The sequence below is a fragment of the Petaurus breviceps genome, unplaced genomic scaffold, assembly GCF_028583685.1.
Source record: "Petaurus breviceps papuanus isolate PSGF00001 unplaced genomic scaffold, PetGlider_PUasm1.0 174, whole genome shotgun sequence".
NCBI lineage: Eukaryota > Metazoa > Chordata > Mammalia > Diprotodontia > Petauridae > Petaurus > Petaurus breviceps.
In genome coordinates this window covers 62,516,370-62,533,820 of record NW_027185761.1, presented here as the reverse complement: position 1 = coordinate 62,533,820, position 17,451 = coordinate 62,516,370, and the positions used below count along the sequence as shown (strand labels likewise).

The following is a 17,451-nucleotide window of genomic DNA, read 5'->3' as shown; positions in this document are numbered from 1 at the left end:
ATCTATCTATCTATCTATCTATCTATCTATCTATCTATCTATCTATCCATCTATCATCTGTCTGTCCATCTATCCATTCTTCTATCAGTGTATTCATCTATCTATCCATCCATCCATTCATCTATCTGTCTGTCCATCCATTCATCTATCCATCCATCCATCTGTCTGTTTGTCCGTCCATCCGTCTGTCTATCATCCTTTCAGTCACACCAGCTCTCACTGCTTCAGTTTCTTCAACTATAAAATGAGGAGATAGGACTAAATGGGCTCTAAGGTCAATCTGTCATTAAGCATTTTTGAAGCATTCACTGTGGGCCAGGCCCTGTGCTAAGCACTAAGGATATAAAGAAAAAGAAAACACTTCCTGCCTGCCAGGAGCTTACATTCCTCCCCATTTCTGGGTCTCTGATGCTAGGACTAAGTTGCTTCATTTCTCCAGACCTCCGATTCTCCCTTTGTAAAATGAAGGCCTCGGCTCTAAATCCACAGTCTCAGGAGTTCTGTCACTTACTACCCATCCGACCTGGGCAAGCCAATTAGTCTATTGGGTCCTCAGTTTCCCCATATGCAAAATGAAAGGGCTGGGCCAGTGGGCTGCCTTCCAGCTCTACCATCCTGTGCTTATTTGGATAATTATTGATAAGAGCTCTACTTTTAGTCACTGTGTTCTGGGAGCATAGCTATATTCAAGCATGAGACCCCTCAGCTTTCTCCTCTGACAGTTTCATAGCATAAGAGGAAGGTTTCACATCCAGAAAAAAAAAGATATTTTGTATTAAAAAATTGTGTTCTTTCCTTTTTGCTTGGGTTTTTAGGTTAATTTGCTTTAGCTCAGCTTAGGGCAGGGAAAAATTGTATTTCGTCAAGGACAGTGATGATCCTACATTCTTTTGTTCCTTTGACCAAACTGGGCTTTTTTGTTCCCATAAATGGGGAAAAATAGAGCCTTGTGTAGCTGTTTGGTGACGATGCCTGTGCTGCTGACTTGGAGCTCGGTTCGATGGAGCTGCCTTTGTGGGGATATGTGGATTATTCAGTGGGTAGCACGTTCCAGGGACCATTTACACACTGCCCCTGTGACCAGGCCATGATGTCATGCCCCTGTGAGTGGTTTGGAGCTTAGAAATTCCCAGGTCCCCTTGGGCTTCTTTTCCCTTAATCCACTTTTTGCTGGGAGTGAACCAGATTTTTTCCAGATGTCCTCAGATTCATCGATTCAGGAAATGGCTCAAAGGAAGAAGGCCAAGCCAAGACCTGGTGAAGAGAGGGAATTCCTCTGTCATCTGGGAACCGGAATCACTCCTGAGGAGTGGGTGCCGACATGACTCCTTGGAATGACAAGGAGGGAGATGGTCACTCTTGTCTTTTCAGAGGGGAAATGCTTTCAGAGACAAAGGGGGCTCATCTCGTCATGTCCTGAGGGTCTGGCCCAATCACCAGGGCCCAAGGCCAAGGTTATGCTTGAAAAACACAGGGGCTGAACCTGCTGTGGGGGCCCGGGGCTGGACACAGAGTCCTCTCTGTCACTCACTTGCTTCGTATGCCTTTGGGAAAATCATTTACCATTCCTACACTGCACTTTCCTCATCTGGAAAAATGGGGATGAGGTCATCTGCCTTACCTACATCACACAATCGTCATCAAAGGGCATTTAGTATGCTCTTACTGTGTGCCAGGTACTGTGTAAAGTGATGAGATTGGAAAGAAAAAAAATTACGTCTCTGCCCTCCCGCAGCTTACTATCTTATTGGTGTGACGCTGTACCGTGAAAGTGAGAATCTCAGCGGGAAGGCTTTGGCGTTAAGGTGGAAAGACACGGGCCTCTTGAGAGAACCACATGAAAGTACTTAGGAATTTAAAATATGGTTTTCCCACAGCTCTGTGATTTAGTTTCTATAGGGATCTCCCAGCGCAGAAGCTCCACTTACCAATGTAGATCTCAGGGACAGGTAGGTGGTGTGATGATACAAGCACTGGCCCTGGAGTCAAGCGGACTTGAGTTCAAATCCAACCTCAGACACTAGACTAGCTGTGTGACTTTGGGCAAATCACTTAACCCCAATTGTCTTGCCTTTCTTCTCCAAAAAACAAAACAAACAAAAAAAACCCCAATGTAGATCTCTAACCATTCCTAGATGCATTTGTGGGTGACATTGAGAGACTGAGTACCTTGCTTTGGCTGGTACTGGGAGTGCCAGGCCATGTGGGTGGCTCCCATCCCTGCCCCCTTCCTCACTGGGCTTCAGAGAGAAGTTGTGGTCCTGAGGTGTCCATACTCTCCACTGCATGGGGTCAGAGGCAGTAAGGAGAGCAGGGGCCCAGTGCTAACCCTGCCATTGTGAACTTGTTATCATGGGCAGATCTCTTCATTTCTCTGGTCTTCTGTTTTATCACATGTTAAACAGGGAGACTAGAGCAGACAGATAAAGAGGGTGGACTAGACAATTATCGAGGTCCCTTCCTCTAGGTCTGTGAGCTGGCTGTTATCTCTGAAGGACCATGGAGTGTGGGGCAGCTTCCTTCGGGGTACAGAAGTGTGAAAATCCCAATTTGTGCCAAAGGGAGGATTAGGCCAATGATGTTGACTTTGATTCTTGGCAAAATTCTAGAACACAGGATGGTTTTTGAATGTTCAGAAAGGAAGGCATGATCACCTAGAGCCAGCAAGGCTTCACCCAAAACAGATTATGCTTGATGACTTGATTTCCTTTTTCGGGAGGTTTATTGGTAGATGGAGGAATGCTACAGACACAGCAAACCTGCCTCTTGGTCAGTCTTTTATGGAAAGCTCTCATGAACAAGCCTTGCTTTTGAAAGGGAGCTGGTGGGATAACTAACATTGCCCCCCCCCTTGACTTTCTCTCTCTCTCTCTCTCTCTGTTTCTCACTCTGACTTTCTCTCTCTCTTTCTCTTACTCTGGCTTTCTGTCTCTTGGTGTCTGTGTGTCTCTGACTTTCTCTGTCTCTCATTTTCTGACTTTGTCTCTTTGTCTCTCTCTTTCTCTGTCTCACACACACACTCTCTTTCTCTCTGTCTCTCTGTTTCTCTGTCTCTCTTTGTCTCTGTGTCTTTGTCTCTCTCTCTCTCTGTCTCTCCCTTCCCCCCTCTGTCTCTGTCTCTCCTGCTAGCAGCTTTCAGGAGCCTGGCCTGGCAGGACTCCACTCACTGAACAGCTTACTCAACTCAAAGGAGAAAAAGACATTTCCCAAGGGTCGTGCAAGTCCAGGGACTCTGGGGAAATTCCCAGATCAGTGTTAATAGGCAGATTCATCACAGATGGCTTCTATAAACAGAGGACATATTTTCTCTGACTCCATGATGGATAGTTTGTATGTCGGCTGTCCGTGGACCCTTCTGGGAGGGGTCATCCCCAGACTGGCCACAGGGCAGTGGACTTTTGGGTCACGGGAACTCAGAGATAGTCTAGAGTTATAGCAGGGGCTATGATCTGAGCTGCTCAAGGGAATATGTGCATGGATAAAATCAGAGCTCCCTGGAGGACTGAAGTATGCTTCTAAAGATACTGAAGCTTTCTGCAAATTGGGCGGAATTAGATTCCCCTCCTTGGGCCCATCCAGACCCAAGGCCATACTGTCCTGCAAACTGCATATCAAGGGGAAGAAGGATGCTGTGGGAGAGAGAAGGAGAAAAGGAGCAGAGGGAGGGAGAGGGAAAGAGACAGAGAGGAGAGATACAGACACACACACACAGAAATAGAGACAGTCAAATTAATGTAAGACACATATTTGCCACTCTGTCTCATCGGAGTAATAATAAAATTAGTAATAATAAAAATTATTATTATATAATAATATATATTATATATATAATATATAAATAATAAAAATCATTATTGTTAGAAAGAATAACTACTCAATCTACTTCAGTAATACTTTACTTAGGATTTGGGTACTTGAGCTGAACCTTGGAGGAAGCTTGAGGGTTCTAAGAGACAGGCAGGGGGCACCGCTTGTGCAAAGGCTTGGCAATGGGAACGTCTTTTCTTACTTGGATGTTTCTGGGAGAAGCAGCTGCTTTGACCTTAGTTTTCTGCTTCCCTTTGCTGACATTCCCGTGTTTAGCATTTAGAGCCCTTCCCCAGCTCATCCACACCCTCTCCTTGCTGCCCCTCACCCTGGCTGCTCCATCCTGTGACTCCCTGGTTTTGGATTGTCCCCAGCCCGGGGATGCTCTCCCCCGCCTCCTGGCTTCCTTCAGGGCTCAGTTTAAATCCCGCCATCTCCTCCCACTGTTGCTTCCCCTTTGATCCAGCCGGCCCTGTCTTTTGTGGAGCAAAGGCCTTGACACATTTTCTCCCTATTAGACTGGGGATTCCCTGAGGGCAGGAGCTGTTTTTGCCTTCCCAACACACAGCACAGTTCTTGGCACATCGTTGGCATTTAATCCATGCTTGTTGACCGGCTAACTGACTGGACGTGAGGACTTTTGTAAATCTTAGAGTGCTGTGGAAATCTGAGTTTCTTATGATGACCTCATTAAGAGTTTTACATGAAGCTAGAAGCTAGGACCCTAAATCTCATCCCCTCAACTTGCCCTACGATGTTCCTTCTGACCTTTGCTCACACCGTATGTGAGATTCTCCAGGACCATGGATTTAGAGCTACAGAGAAGGAGCCCCAGGTATCATCGAATTGCCCCCCCCCCCCATTTTACAGATAAGGAAACTGAGGCCTGGCCAGATGAAGTGTTTGCCCACGGTCACATGGAAAGTATGTAACACAGAAGGAGTGAATATTAACATTCGTTCCTTTATGTTGTGGAGTCCTGAAGGGGAGGAAGTTTGGGAGGTGCTCTGGGACATGGAACAAATTCTGACCTGAAACAAAGCGGACAGAGTGTTGGCCTTGGTGTCAGGAAGTCCCGGGCTCCACCCACACCTCTGGCACTCGCTTTTGATCTGATCATTGGTGGCCTCCCTGTACCTCAGTTTCCCCATAGTGGAGATTTAAATCCTTTTGAAATCTACCTTTGCTGTAGAAATAGGCAACAATGTGGACCTCCTGTCAGAATGTGTGCAGGAGAAGCAAGACCCCAGTGCATTGAGTTGACTGGGAGATTGAGAGGTTTCCCCCAGATTTTGTAATGGGGACAGTTATGAATCCACCTAAAGTTTTGTATTTGCTTGTGAGCAGCGAGATTGAATGAATAAGCTGTCGCGCTGGTGGGCGCTTTATTGATGGGACCCATCTCATCACGGCGGCCATGCACGGAGTCCCGTCTCCGCCTCCTAGGACTCCCAGCTTCCTTGGCTTTGGAGATTTCTTGGTAATTTTTTCTTAATTGGCTGCTCTGTTTTCTTTCATGTTCTTGGTTAGCGAAACATTCCGGACACCCGCCCTGATTGCTAGAAATGCCCTAATCAGGAAATTTCAAACGCTTTCCCAGCAGTGAAGATTAAAGATGGATTCTAAATATTTTGACGTTTCACTGCGGGAGATGATGACCCAAAGTGAAAGGCAGCTGCTAACGACCGTGAGCTAAGAAAGTTAAACAAATACGGCTTCACCCACTTCCTGTAGACTGCTGAGAGCTCTCAGAGCTTGGGCCCTATAGCAGGCCCAGGAGATCTCTGGGAGCTGAGGCTGGCTCCCTCCCCCAGCCATTCTGGTCACTTTTCGTTTCTCCAAGAGCCCTGGCTGGCAGATTCAGGACCCCTGAGTTCTAATCCAGCTCTGACACTCCCTGCCTCGTCACTGGGGGAGGAGGCTGGCAAGCGACCTTCTGGGTCTCAGGCCTTTGATCTTATAACTGAAGGCTCAGTATGCAGCAGTGTAGTGTTTCATGGTAACCCAAAAGGAAAACGTGATCTAAGAATAATAGCTAGGATACAAAGGCCTACAAAGTGCTTCACACATAATTTACTATTTGATTCTCGTAAAAACCCTTGCAGGCGGGTGCTGCTATCATGCCCATTTTATAGATGAGGGAGCTGAGACACAGAGAGGTTCAGTGACCCTGTGTGCCAGTGGCCACATCGCTGCTAAGCGTCTGGTGGAGATTTAAACTCAGGTCTTCCTGGTTCCAATTCCAGCATTCTATGTACCATGCCCCTATATCTTTGAGAGTAAGACAGCCCCCAGGAATACAGAGGTGATCAGTGTACTGTGCTCTGTGCCGGGCAGGCCACACCTGGAGTCCCAAGTTTAGTTCTGGCCTTTCCAGGGTCGGAAGGACATCGACAGGCTGCAGGACGTGTGGAAGAGGCCAATCCAGGTGGGGAAGGGCCGTAGGGGGCAGTTGGATGGGGCGATGATTAGCTTGGGGGAGAGAAGGCTGGGCCATAGGAAATGGATGATAGGTGTCTTCAAGAATTTGAAGAGCTGTTGTGTGGAAGAAGGTGTAGACTTGTCTGCCTCTTCCCTAAAGGCAGAACTAGGTGGCGCTGCAGTGGATAGGGCCCTGGAGCCAGGGTCAGGAAGACCTGAATTCAAATTTGGCCTTGGACATTTACTAACTGTGGGACCCTGGGCAGGTCATTTCACCTGTGCTTGCCTCAGTACCTAATAATAGTACCTGCTTCCCATGGTTGTTGTGAGGATCATGTGAGACAGTCCTTTCACAGAGCTTGTACGAGGGTCTGGCACAGTAAGTGCTCATGAAATGTTGTTCAGTCATTTCTGACTCTCAGTGACCCTGCTGGGGATTTTCTTAGCAAAGATACAGGAGTGGTTGGCCATTTCCTTCTCCAGCCCATTTACAGATGAGGAAACTGAGGCAAACAGGGTGAAGTGACTTGCCCAGGGTCACACAACTATTGTCTGAGGCTGGATTTGAGCTCAGATCTTCCTGACTGCAGATGATGCCCTCTCTATTGCGCCACCTACCTGCCCCATATAAATGTTAGCCGTTATTATTAGAAAGTACAGAGAGGCAGATTTAACCTTGATTGGATGCTTTCTAACAAGTAAGACCCCCAGAAAGAAGAGGATGACCATTTGGAGTGGTCGAGAGGGAATCCTTGTTCAGGTGTGGGTTAGACTTACATGATCTCTAAGGTTCCTTCCCAAAGAAATCTGATGAAATTCCTTTCCCATCTGAGCCTCAGTTTCCACATTGGAACATTGAGACACGTTGATGTTGTTTCATTCTTTCTATCCCCAGCATGTAGCACCAATGCCCAGCATATGGTAAGTGCTACATTAACAGTTGTTGATTAATTAATTTAGTTAATTGATATGATTGGACCACCTTGGACATTCAGGTCTGGCTATAAATGCTCAGGGGCTCCGGAAAATCAGGCTGAGCACGTTTCCTTTATTGTTCCACAGTTTGCTTGGTTACAGGGTTTTAGTGTGATGTGGCATCAAACTGATATAATTCCATGACTTCAGGAACTCAGGAAGTTCTCTTTGGGCATTTAAGAGGAAACTAGCTTAGGGGTGGGGGCAGAGCATGATAAATCCAAGAATTGGCTTAAATGTTGGCCAAGTCCCTTTTAACTCTTAAGTGATGGGGAGGTAATTAAGGTTCTTTTTGCAAAGCCAGGGGCACAGTTTTACTCATTTCAATGATCTCTGAGCTTTACTCGTGTCTTTGCTTTTGAGATACAATTCTTGGTTAAAAACATAATCCCCTTTCTATGTAGAAGGTGGGGGCTGCATGGCCGGCAGCTGATTGTACCAAACCAAGCTTCCAGTTAGGCCCAGGTGAGGCCTCCAAAAAGACTGACAACGGGATCTGAAGATGCTTTGAAAATGGCGGAGAATGTCAAGAGGTTCCTTCAGGCTTGTTCTCATGGAAAACTTCCTAAAATGTAGAGCCAGCTAAAAGTAGCTGGTTCCTGTCTTCCCCCCACTGGAGGTCTACAGGCTGAGACTGGATGGCTGCGTTAGATGCATCTTAGAGAGGATTCTTGGTCAGGGCTGGACTGGTCTAGACTGCCTCCAAGGTCCCTCCTGATTCCAACGTTCTGTGGCTGCTTTGGTAGCATCTTTGGTACCAGGATTATGGGAAAATAAACACTTAATCCAATCCCCAATGATGTGATTTCCTCTAATGTATTGGGGGTAGAAAGGAACGATTTCCTCTGTTGCTCATCTGCCATGAGGCTGAGCAGTGTGGGTATTGGGGACAGAATTCTGGTCCCTTACCCTACCAGTGTGAAAGATTGTTCTAGTTGTGTGATGAGGTGGAGACGGGATGGTCTCAGAGATGGGGAGGGCTCAGGGTCTTCCTCAGAGGTCGAGGTAAAGCTGGAAGGATCCTTAGAAGTCACCTCGTCTAATTTCCCCATTTTACAGAAGAGGAAACTGAGGGTCCTTGAGGTAAAAGGACAGGCCAAGGTCACACAGCTAGTAAGCCTCAGGAGGGGTATTTGAACTCAGGTCCTTTGACTCTGGACTCATGCTCTTTCCAATACACTATACTTAAAGCTATTGAAACTGAAAATGGGCCTAAGACTTTGAGGATGTTTGGTATGTGCCATTTTGGCCAAGACTCCAGGCAGCTAAGAGAGTCTGTGCTGATGTGCTCTGGCAAGGGGAGTTTCCTCATTGGCAGTTCTCAATCCCAGGTGTAGACCCCCTTATCCCTCTCACCCCACCACCCCCAGCGCTCATGGGACCACATGTTCAGAGCTCCTTTATTTTACTGATGAAGAAAGAAAGGCCCAGAGGGGCTGTTGCCTTGGCTAAGGTAACACCAACTGCTAAGGAAGTGTGCAGAGGATGGATTCCAACCCAGGTCCATCCGGTGATTTTAGCTGCCTTCCCCAGCCTGACTTTTGTTTGATAACCATGGCAGTATCAGCAGTGGTCTGAGTAGAACTTGACTGCCATGATAAGCAATGACTGTGCACTTGACCTCTTTCCATAATCAGGTCCTCTGGGACTGGACCTGGGATTTCATTGGGACAGGAAACGCCGCCCCCCAACCCCTGCTAAGGCAGATTCATGCTTGATTTTCAACATCCAATCTTAGAGGGAAGACTTGGGCACTGATGCTATGTGACTGGTCCAGGGTCACATAACCAGTACGTGTCTGAGGCAGGGCCGACCCTTTCAGATCCTACAGCCAGCTCCTCTATCCCTTCTACCACCCTGCCTTTCTATTTGGCCTTTAATAAACTCAAGAACATTGTGAGAGACACCAGGCATGCAAATCAGCTGTGGTGTTTCTCGCATCAAAATAGGTCACAATGACAGATCTGAACCAGTCTCACTAAAAAAGAGAAGAACGGCAGTGGAATGGATGAGAAAACTCTTTGGGGGGAGAGTTCCATTCTTCTATAAACAAGCTGGCCCCCTGGGCCATGCTGGCCAGGAGCCCCCTGACTCCTGTTGGCTAGGGGTAAGGCCTGCTTGTTTGAAGCCTCCAGGAATGTTTGCAAGGAGGCTGTCCTTCACAGGGGCCACTGTTATTTCTAGATTAGATAAGAGGGGGCCTGCTCAGAGCAGTGTTTCCTGAGGTCTTCAGAGTGGAAGGGAGAGTTCCAACTTGAAAGACCATTTGTGTACAGCCTGGCCTTCACTTGGGCGGGCCCTGTGACTGCAGCTGGTGCTGGAAGTGTAGCTAAAGTGTATGAACCAGTGGGGCTCTTGGTCTGTGGAGACACTGCTCATGATTTTACAGTCCTAGAGTCCTGAGGGTGATTCTTGACTCTTACATCATGGAGAAGTCACTTTGACTCTTGGCCTGAATTTTCTAGGTGGCATAGAAGGATAGAACCCTGGGCCTGGAGTCAGGAAGACTAGAATTCAGGCTTACTTCAGGCACATACTAAATGACCCTAGGCAGCCACTTAACCTTTGTCTCAGTTTTCCCAATGGTAAAATGGGGATCATAATAGCACCTACTTTCCAGGACCAAATGAGATATTTGTAAAGTGCTTAGCACACAGTCCCTGGCATACAGGAGGTGCTAAAGAAATGCTTCTTCCTTCCTTAATTTCTTCTCCTCCTCTCCTTTCTTCTGCCTTTTGCTTCTCTCCTCTTTTCCAATGAAAAAACTGTGACATTAAATATCAACAGTCAGTGATGGATTACTATTTATTTACTTGTACATAAATATTTATAAATAAACTATTTACTTAAAAGTTGATATCATCACATAAGGCACCATAACTCTATAGGCAAACCTTAGAGATATTATGGATGTGGTTCCAGACCACTGCAATCAAGCAAATATCACAAGAAAACAAGTCATGCAAATTTTCTGGTTTCCCAGTACATAGAAAAGTTGGGTGTGCACTATATTATAGTCTATTAAATGTGCAATAGTATTATGTCTTAAAAACGCACATACCTTAATTAAACAATACTTTATTACTAAGAAATGCTAGCCATCATCTGTGCCTTCAGAGTCATAACCTTTTTGCTGGTGGTCACTGGTTATGCCTTGATATTGATGGCTGTTGAATGACCAGGGTGATCATTGCTGAAGGCTGGGGTGGCCTTGGTAAATTCTTAAAATATGATAACAATGAAGTTTGACACATCGATTGATTCTTCCTTTCATTTGAACACTTATAGGCCATTGTAGGGTTATTAATTGGTCTAATTTCGATATTGTTGTGTCTCAAGGACTAGAGAGGCCTAAGGAGAGAAAGAGAGAGGGGAAAATTGCAGGTTGGTGGAACAGTCAGAACATACAACATTTACTGATGAAGTTTACCATCTTCTATAGGCATGGTTTGTGATTCCCTCAAATAATTACAACAGTAATATCTAAGATCACTGACCACCAATCACCATAATAGATATAATAATAGTGGAAAAGTTTGAAATGTGAGAGTGACCGAAATGTGACCCAGAGACATGATGTGAGCAAATGCTTTTGAAAAATGATACCAATAGACTTGCTTGATGCCTTCAATTTGTAAAAATGGCACTGTCTTCAAAGTGCAGTAAAGTCCAATTAAATGAGTTCTGCCTATATCCAAGTCCCTTCTGCTGAGTCCCCTTAAGCATTCTTTGTTCATTCATTCTGATTTACTTTCCCACATAGGATCATAGTTAGTGGGGACTCGATTCTCCTTGTTCTGTTTTTTTTTAATTTGCTTTGCATTGTTTCATAAATGGCCCTCCAGATTTCTTTCTATTCCTCATCCTTGTCATTCTTAATGACTTTCCAGTATTCCATGACACCAATATATTTAGTTAATCATCACTCTATTTTTGGGTATGTAGTCTGCTTTTAGGGTTTCAAAAAATATACATAATGCTGCTCTGAAAATCTTTGAACAGAGAGTGCTTTTTTTGGGACACCACTTCAGGCGATATTCCTGAAAATGGAATTACTGGGTCAAAGGGTAAGACTATTTTCGTATCTTTTACTGAATTCTGCCAGATTGCTCTCCAAAAAAGGTTGACAAATTTGTCATTCTACCATTAAGGAGTAAATGTTCCTGTTTTTACACAGCCTTGCCAGAATTGAATTTTATTGCTGATAATGATTTTTGACAAAAAAAATTTGATGGGTGTGTGCTGCCATTTCAGTTTTTAAAAATTTGTCTCTTTAGGGAGAGGAAAGATAGTATGGTGGAACCAGCACTAGCATTGGAGTTAGAGGTCCAGAGTTCAAATCCTGGCTCTGTTTCTTCTGACCTGGGCGACTTTGAAAAAAATCACTTATTCTCGTTGGGCCTCAGTTTCCTTCCTTGTAAAATGAGGCAGCTAGATGGTACAGGGAATAGAGTGCTGGGTCTGGGGTCAAGAAGTCATGGAGTTAAGATCCAGCCTCAGACGTTAGCTGTGTGACCTTCAGCAAATCATTTAACCTCTATTTGTCTCAGTTTCCTCAACAGCAAAATGAGGATAATAAAAACACCAACTTTGAAGGTTTGTTGTGAGGATCATATGAGATAATATTTGTAAAATATACTTAGCACAGTGCCAGGGCGCTGTATAAATATGATGATGATGATGATGGTGATGATGATGATGGTGATGGTGATGGTGATGGTGATGGTGATGATGGCAATGGTGATGATGGCAATGGTGATGATGGCGATGGTGATGATGGTAATGATGATGATGGTGATGATGATGGTGATGATGATGATGGTGATGGTGATGGTGATGGTGATGGTGATGATGGCAATGGTGATGTGATGATGGCGATGGTGATGATGGTAATGATGATGATGGTGATGATGATGGTGATGATGATGATGGTGATGATTGTGATGACGATGATGGTGATGATGATGATGGTGATGGTGATGATGGTGATAGTATTTACTTTGGGGTTGGACTAGATCATTTCTGAGGTCTCTTCCACTCTAGGTCTAAGATCCTAAAATCCTATGAATGGGCCCTTAGTTTTTGTCATCTTCAGAATGAGAGGGTTGGAATAGATGCCCCTCTGAGGTTCTTTTCAGCTTTGTCACACTGTGATTCTTTGAGTCCTTTAAACAGAACCACAACACCAAAAATAGTTGACATTTGTATTGGTAAATTGTGTCATATAAACGATCTCATTTGATCTGGGTAGAGAGAATTGTCCCTATTACACAGGTGAAGAAACTGACAAGATGACTTTTCCAATGTCACGTGTCATCATTTGGAAGCTAGCTATTGTTTCTGCAGTCACTAGCCATTTATAGAACAAGTATTTTTTTAAGCACATGCTATGTTGCAGACACCACTCTAGGGCTAGAACTTGACAAAAAATAAATAATCCCTGCCCTCAAGAAGCTTATATTATCTTGGGGGAAGACATATATAAAAAGATAAGTACACATGCCATATATACAAAGTAAACACACATATATTCAAAATAAATAGCAATTTTGGAGGCTAAGGATCCATTCCTTAGCAGTGGTGAGATCAGGGTGGGCCTCTCTTGGCTTGACTTGTGCCTTGAAGGGAGCTAGGGAGTTGAAGAGGCACTGTGGGCAGGGGGCATCCTGGGCATGCGGCACAGCCATGAGTAAAAGCCCTGTGCCCCCTAGGATGATGCCATTCTATGATCGGATGACAGGCACTAATTCCTGCAATTTCTTCTCAAGTTCAAGTTGAAAGAGTTTTCTCAAACCTCCTTGAGTGTGATGCCTTAATCCCTGAGATGGGACAGAAATAGCCTTGAGTTCATTTAAAATTAAATTAGCCTACATAATAAATAACTGTAGCCATCACTTAGGGGTCAGAGTCCCACTTTCTTGGCACCAACACAGGGATTTGGAATTCTCTCCTAAATGAAATGTTTGGATGGGTTCAGGCCATCAGTGCTTTTACTTCCAAAGTAGGAAAGCCAGAATTTTCAGGGGATGCGTGGTTGTGGTTGCTTGTCTTCTATCTGAAAGACCAGTGTGGGCGGACACAATAACTTCCCCTCCTCCCTTCAGAACCCCCATTTTCACCTAACTGAGGTGTTGTATAGTTCCGACCACTTATTACCATTAAGGCAGGCCCACCTAAGAACTCATTAACCTCAGGTTTTTTTTTACTTTGTATTTTCACCCTCATAGATAAGAGCAATATCAAGAAAAAGACAAAGCAGCATGAAAGGAATACACACACAACTGTGACGCACTTGTTTTATATTTTGAGCGCTATGCTAAGTCCTGATGACACAGATACAAGAATGAAGCATTCTTACCCTCAGGGGGCTTCCATTCTAATGCAGAGTCACAGGAGTCGCAGGACCATGGATACCCTCTGTCTGGGAGCAATGGGATTGTGATTGTGGTGCCCAGAGTAAGAGGTGAAGGAGGGGTGTAGGGCTGGTGCAGGTGGTTGCTAGCAGGAAGTTGGTTGGGGTTGGGGAGTGACCTTGGTGAGATGTCCTGGGCCATTAAAATTTGTGCTCATGCTCTCACAGCCCCAGGGTGGGAGTTCCAAAGCTTGGTAGCTTACTTAAGCATAGACCTGGTGTCTGAAAGTCTGTTTTCAAGGGGATGATTAGTGGCAGGCTGGGTGGCCAAAAGAAGGTCAGGGTGAAGCCAAGGAATCGGTGGCTGAGGATGTGCCCAGAAGGCCAGTCTTAGAGTCTAGAGGATCCAGGTGATACTAGATCATGTGACTAAAGCACCTCTCAGTGCTGAAGTCAACGTCCTAAAACTGTAAGTTACTGTCCAGTCATCAGTCAGTACCAACAAAGGGAATTCCTGCACCTGGAGTATCCTACATGGGTGAAATCACCAGTCTGTCGCTCTCCTCCACTCTTATAAATAATAATCACTGGTATTTATATAGCACTTGAAGGCTTCAAAAATGCTTTCCACCTCAACCAATTGATATCCATCAATCAATAAACTTAAGTACCTGCTGTGCTCTAAGGCACTGTGCCAAGTGCTAGGGTGCATAAATAGACAAAAGACAGTCCCTTCTCTCAAGGGGTTCACAATCTAATATTAGTTTTCCTTGGTGTAGTAACTTCTGTGTATTGGTGGCCACCTGAAAAACCCACAGAAGGAAGAATTTTGACTTCAGATCAAAGGATGATCTCCTTACTGTGCCTTTATTAATGATCATGAGGCTTCGGTATTTAAAGCATTTTCATAAATCCTTTTGATCCTGAAGAAGAGGAGCAGCCTCGAGGGTACTTGGGAGCTTTTGTCAGTCTGTCCTTCTGCTTTCAGTTGGAGGGGTGTTGGTGGGGGTGGGGAGCCGTGGAGCACCAAGCCAAGGGGCAGGAGCACAGGGAAGAATCACAGTACTTACTGGACAGTAAAGTTAACATGGGCATCTTTTTTTTTTTGAATGAGAGTTTCTTTCAAAATTCTTTCTGTAAAGTAGAATTTGCATAACAAAAATGTACATAAAACGAGAACTGCCTGTGTGTCTGATGCCTGCCACTTCTTCCACCAGGAACCTTGCTGGGCTCTCCTCACGTCTTTCTATTTATAATTACAGTGTCGACGCAGAAACACCGTACCTGGCCCTGGGAGCTGTGAAGAATCTTTCTCTTAATATTTCCATCTCCAACCTGGGCGATGATGCCTATGATGCCAATGTCTCCTTCAATGTTTCTCGAGAGCTGTTTTTCATCAACATGTGGCAAAAGGTAAGTCTGCACAAACCCCAGATTTTGTCCTGATCCATTCCAAAGCGTGGCTCTGCCATCACCGAGTGTGAGACCTTGATCTCCTCCCACAGGTACATGTTTGGGTCCTTAGTGGGGGAATGACTTGATTTCTCTGCTTGGAAGGTAATTCGGATACAGCCAAAGATGTTATGATTACTGATGGGAGGTGCCTAATTTGTCACAAGTTGTCCTTGCACTTAAAGGGGAGGGGATCATTGGAGGATTAGACCCGGCAGTGATACAAAACAATAAGCCTTTTTGGTGCTTTTAAACTCACACAAGAGAAGAATGGATGGTTTAATTTGAGACATCCCAGGATGGGAACCTCAAGCAGGAGACAGGCAACATGAGAAAGATGTGAGGGGGAAGCTGCTGACATCTCCAAAGAAGGAACTTGGTGTGGTGTATAGGACGCTGGACTTGAATCAGAAAGACCTGGGTTTAGATCCTCCCTTACAGACATCCTGGCTGAGAGTCCCTGGGCAAGTCATTTGGTTTTTCTGTGCCTTATTTTCTTCACATATGAAAAGAAGAGGTTTGACTCAGTGGTCTCAGAAGTCCCTTCTGGATATAAGTCTATGACCCTATGGATAGGGACATTCCTTGGAACCCTGAGTACGTAGATCTCCAGGGGATGGCAGTAGGAAGATGGTCCTAGGAGAGACTCCCCCCTGGTTTGGTGCTCCATTCCACAAAACTTTTACTGTGCCTCCCCAGTTCATCGGGCAGCTATGAGGGCAACCTGGGGATGCCAAAGAGGGTCAGAGATGATAGCAGGGCCATGGTCTTGCCACATTGGCTGGGGAACTGGAAGTTTCAAGGAAGGATAGTTCCCAACATAGAAATTACAGCCAGAAATGAGATGGGGCTACATTTGGAGGTGGGGGGGGAGAGAAGGGAGTATTGTTTAGAGATGAGATAGTCTTTCACAGAAAAGGCAAGGCCTGGAAAACCAGGAAGACTTTTTGAGTTACTGCAGGAAAGGAGAAGACCATGTTGATAAATGCTTGGGGAAAAGTAGTAATAAATGGTTGGAATGCAAAGATTCCTCACTGTGATCAGAGATGGTGCTAATGCTGTTGAGGTTGTAGGATGGTGGCTCTGAAGAGACCTGAAAGGCCTGGAGCCTTCTCCTTGTACAGAAATAAAATGACTCTCTCCAGATGACACAGAGTGAGAGGGGGAGGGCTTCTTTTTGAACCCGAGTCTGACTGCCAACATGGCGGCCAGCTCTCTGCATTATCCCCCCAACTGTGTTGTCCTAGAGCCCTACAGAGCACAGAGGGTGGCAGTAAGTTTTATGCTGCTCAGCTCCTTCCTCCCCTCTAACCCCCCAGCCCCTTGCTCATTCCCTTTATATGTTTAAAAGCTGAAAAGGAAGAATTCTATTTAATTCCTTTTTGAAACCAAGGCTTATGTTACAACTTTTTAAAAGTACCCTTTAAAGGGAGAAAATGTTATTTTGATAAATACATCCTGTGTGTATGTAAGGAGGAGGGGGGCCGGGTAAAAAAAAAGGATTTAATGGGAGTTAATAGGAAAATAACCATGAAAGAAGCAGGTCCAATTATGGTGACATCCTCTCCAAGGGGCTGCTGCTGCTTTTCATTTTCTGTCAACCTTCAAAGGGCTCAGACTTGACCCTGGTAGCCTGAGGAAGGATCCAGGCTGCTTGTGGATCTGGACCAGGCCTCATTTATAGGCTCCCCTCAGCCTCTCTGGGCATTGCTTGGGTCAAGGGCTTCTTGGGAAACTGAGCAGCCCAAGGCTCTTTCTCACAGTCTTGATGGATATGCTGACTTCCCCTCCCCTCCTCCCCTTTCCGGGCAGAGTCACCAGAGCCCCTGGGATTTTCCAAGAGTAAACATTCTGTTTCCAGAAATTTAGCACTTTGGGAAGGTGCTCAGCCTCCTTATACACAGTTTTTACAATAATCAAAAAGAGTGTGAAGCATCTCTTGGTTAGAGAGGTACAGGAAATTGGGAGGTTTTATTGTAGCTATAATTGAAATATGTAGGGTAGCATTTGGTTTTGTCTATAATTGCCAACATTGCTTTATTTTTTCTTAGCTCTAGAGAGGTGAAGGTCTGGATGGGGAGAGATAGAGATTGAGTGTGCAACATGGCTGCTTCCTGCTGGCTGGCTGCTTTGTCCTTTGACATGGGTGACCGAGGCCCTGAATTCAAAGGGAAGCAGAGATCCCTGCAGGCCCTCAGATGAAAGTGTGACAGAGCACCCTCTTCCCTGGTGACTTTTTGAAAAATGAAGCAAAATTTCATATAGAGGTGTCCTATCTCAAGTTCCTTGAGTTTCTTAACCTAGGTTGTCTCTCTGTTCATCCATCCACCCATCTATGTATGGATGCATCCATTCATCCATCCATTCACCCATTCACCCATTTATGCATGCATACCTGCATGCATGCATCCATGTGTCCATCCATCCAACCATCCTTCATTCCA

General features: G+C 45.2%; 1 protein-coding gene across 1 annotated transcript in view; it reads left to right on the top strand.

Moving 5' to 3' along the window:
• LOC138158208 (integrin alpha-9-like) overlaps positions 1 to 17,451 on the top strand; it is a 159,439-nt gene that overhangs the window by 35,257 nt on the left and 106,731 nt on the right. Inside the window, exon 3 of the mRNA XM_069084305.1 lies at positions 14,818 to 14,968. Coding sequence (XP_068940406.1) covers positions 14,818 to 14,968 — 151 coding nt within the window. The remainder of the gene's footprint in view (positions 1 to 14,817; positions 14,969 to 17,451) is intronic.